The 13,917-nt window shown below is 34.2% G+C and overlaps 2 protein-coding genes across 2 annotated transcripts in view; one reads left to right on the forward strand and one right to left on the reverse strand.

Annotated features, from left to right (window-relative positions):
- The window catches only part of LOC107659585 (uncharacterized), a 38,960-nt gene extending 28,274 nt beyond the window's left edge, over window positions 1–10,686 (forward strand). The window contains exons 9-11 of the mRNA XM_016448588.1: window positions 10,114–10,236; window positions 10,460–10,504; window positions 10,615–10,686. Of these exons, the coding sequence (XP_016304074.1) occupies window positions 10,114–10,236; window positions 10,460–10,504; window positions 10,615–10,646 (200 nt within the window). The 3' untranslated portion in view covers window positions 10,647–10,686. The remainder of the gene's footprint in view (window positions 1–10,113; window positions 10,237–10,459; window positions 10,505–10,614) is intronic.
- A 1,600-nt stretch (window positions 10,687–12,286) lies between these two features.
- The window catches only part of LOC107659586 (major histocompatibility complex class I-related gene protein-like), an 8,946-nt gene continuing 7,315 nt past the window's right edge, over window positions 12,287–13,917 (reverse strand). Inside the window, exons 7-9 of the mRNA XM_016448589.1 lie at window positions 12,601–12,729; window positions 12,413–12,460; window positions 12,287–12,309 (exon numbers count right to left, since the gene is read on the reverse strand). Of these exons, the coding sequence (XP_016304075.1) occupies window positions 12,287–12,309; window positions 12,413–12,460; window positions 12,601–12,729 (200 nt within the window). The remainder of the gene's footprint in view (window positions 12,310–12,412; window positions 12,461–12,600; window positions 12,730–13,917) is intronic.

Genomic DNA, 13,917 nt, shown 5'->3' on the forward strand with positions numbered 1-13,917 from the left:
TATCCCAATACAGAATGCATATAAATGGAATTATATAAAGCTGGAGGATATGGATTCTATGTTAGAATGTGATAGACCAGATATATTTCATAATGTAGACAGTCTTGTGCATCCTGAAATAATTCAACTGATTGTAGAATAACACAATATGTTAAATTTGGTCCAATTCGCTTGTGCCATTTTGTATATTACTACTTAGAAAAACATAAAAATGAAACATAATTCAATCAATAATCAATTAAAGTGCTTATGGCACAGAGTAATGTAGGATTGTGGGGTTAATGTGTTTTATAAAGCCTGTTTTTGCAAAGGAAACTCACAATGACACATTTAGATGCAGAAATAGACAATTTCACTCGCTTCACATATAATGTAGTAACTCCTGTTTAGAAGCTGTTATTTGAAAGATTCTTTTTTCTGGTACTTTTTGGCATCTAGTGGCATCAAACAAAGTAAATTGCAGAGAGCTGGACCTAATAGAACCTGAATTACAGAATTAAAAAAAAATAATTTCTTTTAAAACTCCAAAAGCGCCTATGTTTTTTTGTGTTTATTGTAATATTTGAAAAATATATAATGTTATTTATAAAGAATTACACTCATATTTTGTAGTTCAAAGGGTTTTCTTTACAATTAAACCATTTTTTTTCATTTCCTCCATTGTATGTGTGTAGGGTAAACATTTGAATTTGAGTATGTCAAATTTAGGCGAAAATACCAAAAATGCCCCAGAGAATAATTAATAATCATTTGAAACTGGTAGCTCCGGTAGTAGTTAACAGGTTTATCTTCATCTCTGTCATAGAAACTAACATGTATAAACCTTAATTAAATATTTTAATAATCATTAAAAAAGGAATGTATACAAAAGCCATTAAAAGTGTCGTGCGTTTGGATGCACCAACGAACAGGAGTCTCCATAGACCGCTGAGGACACGGTGGTTAAATTTAATTTTCGAAGGAAATGTCCCGGAAAAAAAACTGAAAAGTCCTATACGTTTGTGCTAGCTGGCCTGCCTCACAAACGAGGGTCAGTTCAGCGCTGGAGTTGTGCAAAGATTGCTTTTGAAAGAGGGATCGATACCAATGTCCCCAGAGTGTGTATGTGAAGTTTTGTCTCAAAATACCAAAATACAGATAATTTTTTTTATAGCTTGTTGAAATTGCCACTTTTAGGGTATGAGCCAAAACGCGCTGTTTTTTTGTGTTTGTACCCTTTAAATGAAAATGATCTGGTGCTCCCGCCTCCCTTTTCAGAAGAGTGTGGAGCTTAAAGGGGTCATATGATGTTGCTAAAAAGAACATTATTTTGTGTATTTGGTGTAATGAAATGTGTTTATGCGGTTTAAGGTTCAAAAAACACATTATTTTCCACATACTGTACATTATTGTTTCTCCTCTATGCCTCGCCTTTCTGAAACGTGTCAATTTTTACAAAGCTCATCGGTCCGAAAAGCGAGGTGCGCTCTGATTGGCCAGCTATCCAGTGCGTTGTGATTGGCCGAATACATCAAGCGTGTGACAGAAATGTTACGCCCCTCACCATATTGTGATGCCCTGTCCGGCCGGAGCGACGAGACAAAAACATTAAAACCCATTACAAACGAGGCATTTGTTGCATCCAGTGGGGACAGCGTGGTTGACTCTTAACTTTTATAAAGAATATCTCTTTGGACTTGAGACTTTAGTCTTTGCAACTTTACAGATCTTCTTTATGCACCAAGAGCTTGTAATACTCCAAAGAGAAAGGAAAAATTGAAATTGCATCATATGACCCCTTTAAAAGCCAATTTTCTTCAAGGCCAATTTAAACATTTCAGGACCCATTCTATTGTACCCTGTTCTTTTTACTTCTAGGTTGTTGTTGTTGTTTCAAATCCATGTATCGCTTTAAAGAAGAAAATAAATCATCCTGTTGATCTTCATGTCCCTTGCCACCTGACCTATGGTCCTTCCTTTCTGTACCTCCCCCACTGCTCTGTCCAACTCTACAAGAAAAGCTGAAGCTATGCCTGTCTTCCGTTTATATACTAAGCATGGCATGATGGTGTTTGGTCTAAAATTCTAAATGTTACATCAGTTCAGTGATAAAATGTAAGATTGCAATGTAGAATTGCAATAAAGTAATGCTTTAATAATAATCATAAGAAGGGGTGAGTTGAGCCACTGGCTCAATAATAGTTCTCCCACCATTTTAACAATCTTGTATCCTCAAGCAGTTTAGAGCTATCATCATAACAGTAAAGCCTCATATTATAACTTCCTAAAGCACTAACGTGTGAGATTTTGTGTATAATTATATAATAAAATAATTGTATAATAAAACTTGTGTATAATTGTTCCGAAAAAAAGAATCATTACTCCTTGAACATAAAGAAAGCACTTTGAACAGAAAAAAAAAATGTTGGAATGCTATGCTAAAGTAGTCAACTGTACATATACACTAGGAGACAAAGCATAGATCAGAAATATTTCTTGTCTCATTGCTTTCAGTGTTTAATTACTGTATTTTGTTAGTAGTATTTAAAAAAATTATTTGATATATATTTGATGCTCTAAAGGAAAATAACTCCATAATTCTTCTTACCTGCTTTGGTGACTGTAAAGCATGTCAACAGACACACACAAAAACCATTAATTGAGTAAATTAATCCATTTTTTCCAAACAAGTATTGCATATTTTCATATAGTTAGGCTCGACTATTTTTGCAACACTTTTTATTGTTTTTGAAGAAACCAAATCTGCCTGCTCAGTTTCATATTAATAGTGGTACTTCCCCAAACCAGTTTCTGACACCTCGCCCTGAAGTCTATAATTTATTAACTCAATAATGCAGTCAACTGACAAGAACAGTTTAGGCTTATTATTCTCTTAAAAAAGGATGTGTTGAAAACAACACAACCTGTGTTGTTTTTAACAAATCTCTGTCTAGATAAGGACAACACATTTTGTTACTTTTAACTCAACCAATGTGTTGTTCCTGCTAACACAGAAAGTGTGTTGAAAGTTTTTACACATTATGTCTTATAGTTACACAATTTGTGTCAAGTATGTGTTATTTTTGTTATTTACATAGTCTACATTTACATAAGTCGACATTTAAAAATCAAAATATAGTAGGCTAATTAAACATTCACAATGTTGCTTGAGTGAAAAGTTAAGAGTTAATGGTTAATCAAGTTTGTACTTTGACTTTAATATGCAATTGGATTTTGACCTAGTCTCATTGGTACTGGGTATACCTAATAAATGCATTCATCTGCTAACAAGAAATTGTATAATATTCTCTCCTTTGCTGCCAGAAAAAAATATTTTACTTAATTGGATTAGTGATAAATCTCCATCACTTAAAGGCTGGCATAAGATAATTTTTGAGGTGATTCCCCTGGAGCGTCTTACGTATTACATCAAAAAACAGGCCAGTTTTATAAAGTCTGGACTCCATATCTGGACTATATGGAACCTCATCTTTGCCCTATTATACTACAAGGAATATTGTAATATTGTAAAAAAAAATGTTGTTTGTTTGTTTTTTGGTTTGTTTGTTTTGGGCGATGTCTTGTTATTTTTGTATTACTGTGAAAATTCAATAAAAATAATTATTATATAAAAAAAAAAAGTTTGTACTTTGAATTTAAAGCGGTCATGAATTGAGAAATCAAATTTTCCTTGATGTTTTGACATGTAAGAAGTCATTTTACTATAAAACATCCTGTAAGTTTCAGAGCTCAAAACTTACTCGTTGGTCCAAAAACAGCTTTTTATTGAAACCAAGCTCAGAAAACGAACTGTTTCAGATTTTGTCACATTGTGACATCATTGTGCAATAAAAGCCCGCCTCTGTAGGCTAAATCAAGCCAGTAACTTAACAGTAAACTACACTGAAATGGTAAACTGTTTCTTAATAGCATGATAATAATCTGTTATTAAAATTATATAACCTACAGAAAGTGATCAAAGAATGCTCTCTTGCTGGAGCTGTCAATCACACAGCACAAGTTTATATTCAATGACGCAGTCTACACTTCACTATGAATCTCTTTACACAAACTCAAACGCTTTACAGTTTACAAATGTATTATGTAATAATTTGAATATTTACATTCACTGTAATGTTAGAGAAAGATGGGTCTATGTTCTCTTAACGTTTTTCCCCTTCATTACCTACACATCTGTTTATGTTTGAGTTTTCTTTGTCTTCTTTTTCTTTTTGCAGAAGCTATTTGTATTAGATGTTAATGAGAGATATTATTTAATACACTTAATTGTATTGTACATTATAAAACAGTAATAATAACAATAATCAGTGTATATGATAATTTTCATTAACATACATAGATGTTGCCTTGTTAGGTACTGTACTTGTCACTATCCCTAAAACCCACCCCTAGACATGCTCCTAACCATATTGAACCTGTGGATCAATAAAGGTATCCTTGAAGGTCCAAGAAGGGAATAACGGTATTTGAGTGTTCAAAATGAGCTGAATGTCTTTCAGTCAGTGTGTATTGCAGTTAAAGTAAACAAATAAACAAATAAAACAAATAAAAATAACTTTCTGTAGATGTTAGCAGGAATGTACAGTCATATGTACAGTAATTATCTAATTTGACATTGTACTAATATTATATGCTTGTCCTTGTGTATCCACAGGGTCTCACTCTCTTATGAAGAATGCATCTCTGATGACACAGTGCTCAAAATTAAGATTGAGTGAACCACAATGATGATGAATTTTTTTATTATCATAAAAGTTATCATTAACAATTTACATTGAGCATGCATTTTGCAGACACTTTTATTCAAAGCAATTACAGTGTATGTGTGTTTTCCACATCTATTGTTATATGACACACCTTAGTGCTCAATAAAAAACGTATTGAGCCATTTTCACTTTCCCCTTAAAGGGGTCATATGATGCGATTTCAATTTTTCCTTTCTCTTTGAAGTGTTACAAGCTCTTGGAGCATAAAGAAGATCTGTAAAGTTGCAAAGACTAAAGTCTCAAATCCAAAGAGATATTCTTTATAAAAGTTCAGAGTCAGCCACACCTACCTAAAACGGCTCGTTCTAACACGCCCCCACATACAGTATCTACCTCACTATGTGGGAAGATTTGCATTAATTTGCATCGTCATGCCTAGAGCTGATCTGTGCTGGTCGCCGAGGGAATACATCAACTTTCACCGTGGACAAAGCGGAGTCCAGCCTGGGGTCCGTCACATGTGGTTGCCGCTCATTCGTCGCATCCGCCGGGCGCGCCGTTCTCGACCCCGCCGCCTCAGCTCACTCTAGTTTTTTGAACTTTAAACTGCATAAACAATTCATTACACCAAATAATGTTCTTTTTAGCAGCATCATATGACCCCTTTAAGATAAAGCATATCATAGAAAAGCTGATTTGCAGTTCACAGGGGGTTGTGAGATGCTGGAAAAACAGTAAGATGTGTATCTGTTTCTCATGTTACATTTCTAAACATAATTCTTAATTCTAATTGACTCAGTTCTTTAATATTTTGTCATAACCTAATTTCATTGTGGTCATCCACTTAAATGTGTAAAAGAGATGTTTAGTTAATCCATTCGTGTGAATAATTTTAGTTGCAATTAACTGAAAATGGGCATGAGATTGAACAAGCCTTTCACAGGAATTTATGGGAAGGGTAAACTATGTTGAAATTAAGTTAAATGTCTCCTGGAGCAAGGTGAAAAAGATGGAAGCATATAGGTAGCGAAATTCAATTTAAAATGCAATATGCAAAATGGCAATGCAATATTCAAAATGGCATTGTATTTCTGTATTTAAATTTACATTTTCCATTACCCATACGTGCAAAGTTTGGTGCAAAAGTAAAATTAAAATTAAATTATATAATTTACATTTGCCATTTCCAACAGTAGTCTTAATATGTAAATTGCATGCAAATTTTAACGCTTTATAAGTTGCGAAATGAAAATGAAAGGAAAATAGATGCAGTGTTTGTTTTAACGGCACAAACGGGCACACATCGAGCACAAACGAACTGCGCTTGTTTGTCGCGATTTTGGAAACATGGGGTGGAGAGTGACGTCACACGGTCAAAAAATAATGTTTAATATCTCAAACACCAAACCAGCACAAATGTTCGTTTTCGCGGCACAAATCAGCACAAACGTAGCACAAACGAATGGCATAGTTTTGGTGATTATTTCTTTTTATGGGGTGCCAACTTCACGGAGGTGCTTGCTATTGGTGAACTCGTAGTGTTTCCGTTGAGTTATTTGATTGATCTCATTTGGCTTTGCTTCATTCAATTAGCATCACTGTCAACAATTTAATTAGGCTGAGCCAAAGATTTTTGTTAGTTAGTTAGTTTTTGTTATTGCTTGTGCTGCATTGTCTGTTCTGTCTCACACCCTGTTGTGTTTTCCACATGTAGGTGAAAAACACTTCACTTTGTTCCCTGCTGAAAATGTGCCAAATGAACTTTGAACTGCTGCTAAGGAACAATAGACAATAATGTTAAGAGAAAACGTCTGTACACCAGGATTAAATAACTGAAAGAATGTTTATACTTGTGTATTTGATGTCATTTTTGACCGTTATCAATGCAGGTAAGTTCATTTACTTCTTTTTTTTAAATTTCATTAATAAGTCCATTGATACATGTGTGCATTAAACCCAGTTGAAAGAGCTTGCCAACATGTTTCTGATATTTCTGATCAGTCAAATATATAAACAACCATAAAATAAGACTTAAGACTTTAAAAAATCTGTTTTCACACAGAGGGTAGAGTGGGTGAAAACGTCCCCATGGGGTAAAATACCCCCTACTGTTTTTCCCAAAATAACCACAAGATAATTTTTTATTGTAACTATGGACTACGTTGACAAGAGTGATGTAGAAGCTTTCACCATGAAGCTTACACTGGTGATGTACCGGAGAGAAAACGGATTTCACAGTAAATTATCTAATTTTCAGCAGTAAGAAAAAAAAGTGTTTTAAAGCTTGTTGTTTTGTAGAACATCACAGTTATATATGATATGAGAACAGCAGGGCCTGAAGATAGGGAGTACGTGTAATTTAATAAAAATATAATTATATTTTCAGAATGACATAATTTTTTTTTTTCAAACATACTCTGTGGGTTAAAACGCCCCCAGCCGGGTGGAGTAAAACATTAAACCCAGTTTAATTGCCCAAAGGCAATGGGCAATTACTGTAGTTCTGTCATGACAACTCCCAGAGGGATTGGCATGGTAATGTACATGACAAAGTTCATGTATTTGGTCTTGGCGGAATAGATCTGCTACGCTGCTGCGGCAGAGCAAGTACCGAGACTTGCTACCGCCAATTGCACTGCGAACTGCTACAGCAAACAAAAGCCAGGTATTTGAATGTTGAGCAGCGAGCTCATTGGCTACTGATACAGGAGAAAACCAATCAGCTGTGCCATGTGATGATATAATTAGGTCAGATTGAGTTAGACCTATCGGACTGCGCCATCTAGAGTTTCATGCCAGAGCTCTGTATTTATTCTGTTCTGAACATCAAATCCTTTATTTTTCCATCAAATGTTTTCTAACTAGTTGGTTGAATAAATATTTTGAATGCAAAATATTTGGATTTTATATTTAAAAATTATCTCAAGTTAGCATCAGGTAGCTAGCCAGTTAGCATCAGCTAACAAAATGTTTCAAATAATTTTGTAATTCATAATTATTGATTATATTCTTTTTAATTTTAAGCAAAAACTGTACTCTGATTTTGCTGTAAATGTTTAAAGCAAATTGCTTTGTCAGACTGGGGGGCATTTTACCCCACCCATGGGGGCGTTTTGCCCCATAGGTGGGGTAAATGCCCACTTGGTACAAATTAATTTTTTGTTAAAAATCTAATAACATAAACTCTGGACATTTTTTTATACTTTGTTTATAATTTGTCATTGTCACTAAAACTATGATAACTTTTCTGAACACATTTAACTTTTGTTTCACAGAAGAAAAAAAAAAATACACAGTCCTTAAGGGGGGCGTTTTCCCCCACTCTACCCTATACACAACACAGGCAAATTATGTTTTTGTTTTTCGCATAGGATTGTTAGTATGTAGTATGGTTTATTCTTAAAAACTATTATGCCTTTGTCTGTAGGCTATCTTACACAAACGGAACTTGTTACTGCTTAGACTTTAAACCGCTGAGTAAAAGTCAATATTTCAGTCACTAGTGTAATTGCAGCATCCAAATAAAGAGTGAAAGAAGGTTAGACCATACCTTTTGTTCCCAATATGAATAAAAACTTTACTGGGGCTCCATGACATTGTTAGATATAGTTTATGTGTATCTATCAGATGAATACACATACTGTACATGTGCTTGTACAGTGAAATCCACATTGGTGCAGATAGCCTCGTGGGCAGCACGTAGACATGTAGCACATGTAGCGCCAACTTGCCAGTCTTTACCAATCCTGTCTAACTACTGTTCTATCAAATAAAAGGGAAAAAGACCCCCCCCCCCCCAAAAAAAAATCAACAAACAAAAAATTGTATATCACATATTGTCATCTAGGTGTTGTATAGGTAAAGGTTAACTGCTTTGTCTTGTAAGATGGCTTTCTGTGTGGAGTTTGCATGTTCTCACAGTCATTGTTGCTTTCAATGCTTGTTAAATATAAATGTTAATTTCTAATTTGAGACTGTACAAATATTATATGCTTGTCCTTGTGTATCCACAGGTTCTCACTCACTGATGGCTTTGGCAACATATATAGTTGGAAAAACACAATTTCCCGAGTTTAGTGTTGTGGTGATGTTGGATGATGTGCAAATAGCATATTATGACTCAACCACGTGGAGCATTTTCCATTGCAGTGAGAGTGATTCAAACTACCATGATGAAGAGCAAAATGATGGTGATACAATATTTCGTGATGTGTATAACAGCATGAAAAATCGAGCATTTTATCTTAAGGGACACTTAAATCACACAGACGGTGAGAGCTCTAGCCTCTATAACAGTATTAACACAGAAAACATTTAATAACAGATGTAGCTTCTATGTATTGTTATTTTCTTGAAATATTTAGATGTAGAATTGAGAAAGCAACGTACTAGAGAGAATAATCATAAAAAGTCATTTTATGTTGTGCAATATTGTGAATATGAATATGATGAACAAAGAGTGTCTAATTTCTTTCCATTCATGTGAAGGTGTTCAAGTTCTTCAGAGACTTGCTGGATGTGAACTGTTGAACTATGATAAACCAGGTCCACTACATTTCTCGGATGGTTTCAGTGGACAAAATATGGAGGAGTTCACTTTTGACATGGAAAAACATGATATTCAGATGAAAATGCCATGGATGATAACATGGAACCAACTAAAATGGCTTAGTGTAAAGTTTATGTATGAAAATGTTTATCATCCTATTTGCATTAAAGTTCTGAGGCGGTATCTGAATTTAAAAAAGAACAACGTGATGAGAAAAGGTGAGAGAATTACTAGAATAAATAGAAAAGACAAAAGAACATGACTGAAAATTCATGACTGCTGCTGCTGCAAAAAAAAAAAAAAGAAAAGTTTTTGCAACAATTTTTGTACTTCTCTGTAGTGAAACCCAGAGTCAGACTCATGAAGAAGACACTCACAGACTCTCAAGGGCTTCAGATCAGCTGTCTGGCCACTGGTTTTTACCCCCGTCACATTAACCTGACCCTGTTCAGAGATGGTCAGCCTGTGGATGATGATCAGATCACAGGAGGAGAGATTCTGCCCAACGGAGACGGAATGTACCAGATGAGGAAGAGTTTGGTGATCAGTAAAGAAGAACTATGTGAGGAACATAAATACAACTGCACAATGAAGCACCTCAGTCTGCACAACAAACTGGACATTGCATATGGTAAATAAATAAAACAATCAACAATTAATCAAATAAAACTCCCATTTGAACAACAAAGTATACTAGAAACCATTAGATTTAATAGCAAAACAAAAGTTCTTACTTTATTAAGCCAACACAAATCAGTTGCCACTATTCCACTGTTCCATCTATCTAAAGCTTTTTTTTTTCTTCCGGTTATTAATGTCACTTTTGTTGTTGTTTTTTTAAACTCACCCCAATTTCAGATGTGGCTGAATCTGACCCAGGATCCTTCAGTCAGTCTGTAGTTTTCAGTGTGCTGGTGTTCATGTGTGTGGCTGTTGTCATCATAACTGCACTCATCATATGGAGGAAGAGACGAGCTGCTGGTAAATGTTCTGTAAAGTCCAATTCATTATACCAAATGAATTGGTATTAATTCATTATACCATCATTCAAAACCAAACATCAGTTCCTTTAGACACCATATGCACTGTGTGTGTGTGTGTGTGTGTGTGTGTGTGTGTGTGTGTGTGTGTGTGTGTGTGTGTGTGTGTGTGTGTGTTTCTGTAACTCTCTATTTATCCCGGTTTAACTGTTATTCTTATTCAGAACGAGGCTCTGAGGCATCACAGAGTAAATACTCCCTTACTCCATGTGAGTATACTATGTTTTATATCAAGTCAGCAATATGTTCATTTTAAGGTTAATTTTAGAATTTTAAACCTTTTAGAAATGAAACCAAAGCAATGTTTTATTGATTTCAGCTTCTGTGGATGATGGAAAAGAATCTATGTAAGGCATCCAATTAAAAGTCAAGGGCAATACATGCATACAGTAACTTAGCATTTGCTTGGTGGATGCCATTTGGTTTGTTTTGAAAATGACCATCACATGATGAAACCACAAAGGGAATGTAACAGAGGTAACAAATGTATGACCTTATCTTATATAAAAAAAAAACACTATTGCTTTACTACTGTTTTTTTTTTTTCTTGCTGTTCAAAAGGACATTTGTGTTTTATGATTGTTCTTTCCCAACCTGTTTTCACTCCCAAGACATCCGATACTGCCACAGAAAAATGCATGTCCCTACAGATACCAAAAGTAGCCTTGTTGTGACCAATTACCTTAAATATTTTTTTCCAAACAGTTGATTTGTCTGAGGAACAACTTATAACTTTTATCTTTTTTTTTTTTTTTTTATGAAAAAGTAATATTTGTTTAGCATTGTAGTTTGTTGACCATCCAAAGATGTGTACAGTGTATCTACAATGGCAGTGGTTCTGAATATTTTTGACCCCAAAGACCCACTTGTCCATGACAGTAGATTTGAGTAATTAACCACAATTAATTTTGTAACTCCCATTAGTTTCCTAAAATATCTGTCCTTAATTCAATAAAACTGAAATAACTAGTTAAAATAAGAAATATGATGTCAATTGATATCTTGGTATTGTAGCATTGTAAAGAAGTTTTTTTTTTCTCCTTGGAAGTTTGCTAAGGCCCTCTTTTTTGTAAATAACAAATGTTCTGTCAAGGTGGTCTTAGGTGATTCATAAGATTAAATACTCTTATGAATGATGTTATTCATTTCATATGATACCCTAAAAAAAGATAAGGTTCTTTACACACAGTAACAGATCTTTTTAGAACCATATCTTCCTAAAGAACCCTTTTATCCTTAAATGGTTATTTGTTCAAACCATCAAAGCACCTCATTGCTGATTCTCTGAAGCTCAACCATCAAACTACACAAACTGTCTGCACACACTCAACGGGTAAATGGTTCTGATTTCCTACCAATCATGTATTTTTCTCTTTTTCATTTAATTTAAATGTGTGTGTGCGTGTGTGCGTGTATGCGTGTGCGCGTATTCCTATGAAGATGCTTTGTCACTCCACAACCCTGATCAACTGCAGAAAGAAACTACCACTCAAAATACACACACAATGATGGACATAGACAATGAGGCATCATAGAGGATTGAGATTTTACTGAAATAGTATTTACTGAAATATTGACTGAAATCAAGATTATTTAAATATTCTCTCTCTTTTGGCATTAGTTAGTTATGCATATAGTTGTCCTACAAATACAGTGGTTGTAAAAAGTTTACATGCACTGTTCAAATTTCAGGTTTCTGAGATGAATGCAAGAAAAATCTTGTCAACTTTCTCCACATTTAAAGTGATATCCATGCCAGTAAAATTTGACCATTTAATGAAAAATTTTATTTGGAATTTTATTATGATATGACATGTATAATGCAGTCATGAAAATATCAAAAAGTCTTTCAGTACTATATATTACTTTCTCTGGAACTGTAATCAAATACATATTGAGATGGTTGGCATAACCCACTTGCAATACCTGCCTGAATGGGTAGTAGCAGGAAATAGTATTTTATAAGATTCTAATTTGAGGCCATAAATCTTTCAAGTTGTTTCTTGTTCTGAAGCTAAAAAGAGAAACAATTTAAAGTTAAGATATAATGTAATTTAAATGTATTTTGTTGCTGAATGTAAAAAAAATAACATTCTATTAACCACTAAGAAACTTACTTGATGTAGGTGAATATCCACTTTGATGTGAAGTACTGGAGCCAGGTCCTGAAGAAGAGTTACACCATGATAAAGGTTCATTTTTTTATTTTATTTTATCTTCTATTATTTCTTCCTCAGATGCAATAAACATTAGCTTGCTTTTCTCTAAACACATTAAGAATAAAAACTTTCTACAGATCATTTACCAGCAGCTCGTCTCTTCCTCCATTTGATGAGTGCAGTTATGCTGAGAACAGCCACACACATTAATATCAGCACATTGATAATTGTAGACAGAGCAGAGGATCCAAAGTCAGATTTTTCTAGATCCTCATCTGTGGTAAAAACCAAGAAAACCAGTCAGAAAATAAATGTTTAAACTTGTGAGATTTAGATTTTGACTTATATGAAGAAACAGCTTATATGAAGAAACAGATTTGCACTGTTACAGCTGGAACAAAATTAGTTGTTTTGGTTTGAATATAATCTGAGGACCTCATATATCCCTGAACCAACATACAATACTACCATATCTTCAAGTTTGATTGCAACATTTAATCATAGTTAATAGTGTTCGCTGTTTGTTTGAATGCATGTCATTAACTTACTGCATGATTTTGACTACATTTCTGCAATATGGACATCACCTTAACATAGCAACCGCCAATAAGCTATATGTAATGTAGAAATGTTCATTTTCTGTGAAGCTGCTTTGCAACGATTTGCATTGTGAAAAGCACTTTATATTAAGTGGCCTTAACTACTATGTACTTGCATCAAAAAATAAGTACAATGTACTTATTGTGTTCATATTGTATTGCAAAACACATTTGCTGCTATTGAGGTGGGATACGGGTAAGGTTAGGGACAGGTTTGGTGGTATGGATAGGTTTAAGGGTGGGTTAAGGTGTAAGGGATGGGTCAACAGTGTAATTATAAATGTAATTACAGAAATTAATTACAGATGTAATTACATGCAGGTATTTTTCAAATATAAGTACAATGTAAAAACATGTATGTACACAATAAGTGCATTGTACCAAACGATTAATTTAAATGTAAGTACATAGTTGTTAAAACCACTTAATATAAAGTGGGTCCAATAAACTTGAACTGAACATGTTGTCCATATATTTAAACCCATGTAATCCCACCGGTCACAATAGTGACCGTAAAAAAGGTTTTCATTTATAAAGCTCTAAAAACCTTACTGACTGATGTTTTAGTGCATTTCCTGCAAATATGGAAAAAATAAAGGGTCTCAATTAAACGTGCAGTGTCACATGGTTAGTGCAAACTGTCACATGACCAGAGCGGTTTAATTCCAGTTTGCACCATGAGAAGATGATGGCTGCATCAAAGCTCCAAAACAAAAGGTTAGTAAAGTATGTTAACATAAAGATATGACAAAGATTTTTGGTCCACATTATCATTAAGGTGTCTAGTATTAATATATGAATTCACAATAATTCAGTTCTGTTGAGTGTGGTCATAGAACGAGTAAACATGTTGATGGCAACAGT

This window comes from Sinocyclocheilus anshuiensis, unplaced genomic scaffold (assembly GCF_001515605.1).
Source record: "Sinocyclocheilus anshuiensis isolate Anshui unplaced genomic scaffold, SAMN03320099.WGS_v1.1 scaffold451, whole genome shotgun sequence".
Taxonomy (NCBI): Eukaryota; Metazoa; Chordata; class Actinopteri; order Cypriniformes; family Cyprinidae; genus Sinocyclocheilus; species Sinocyclocheilus anshuiensis.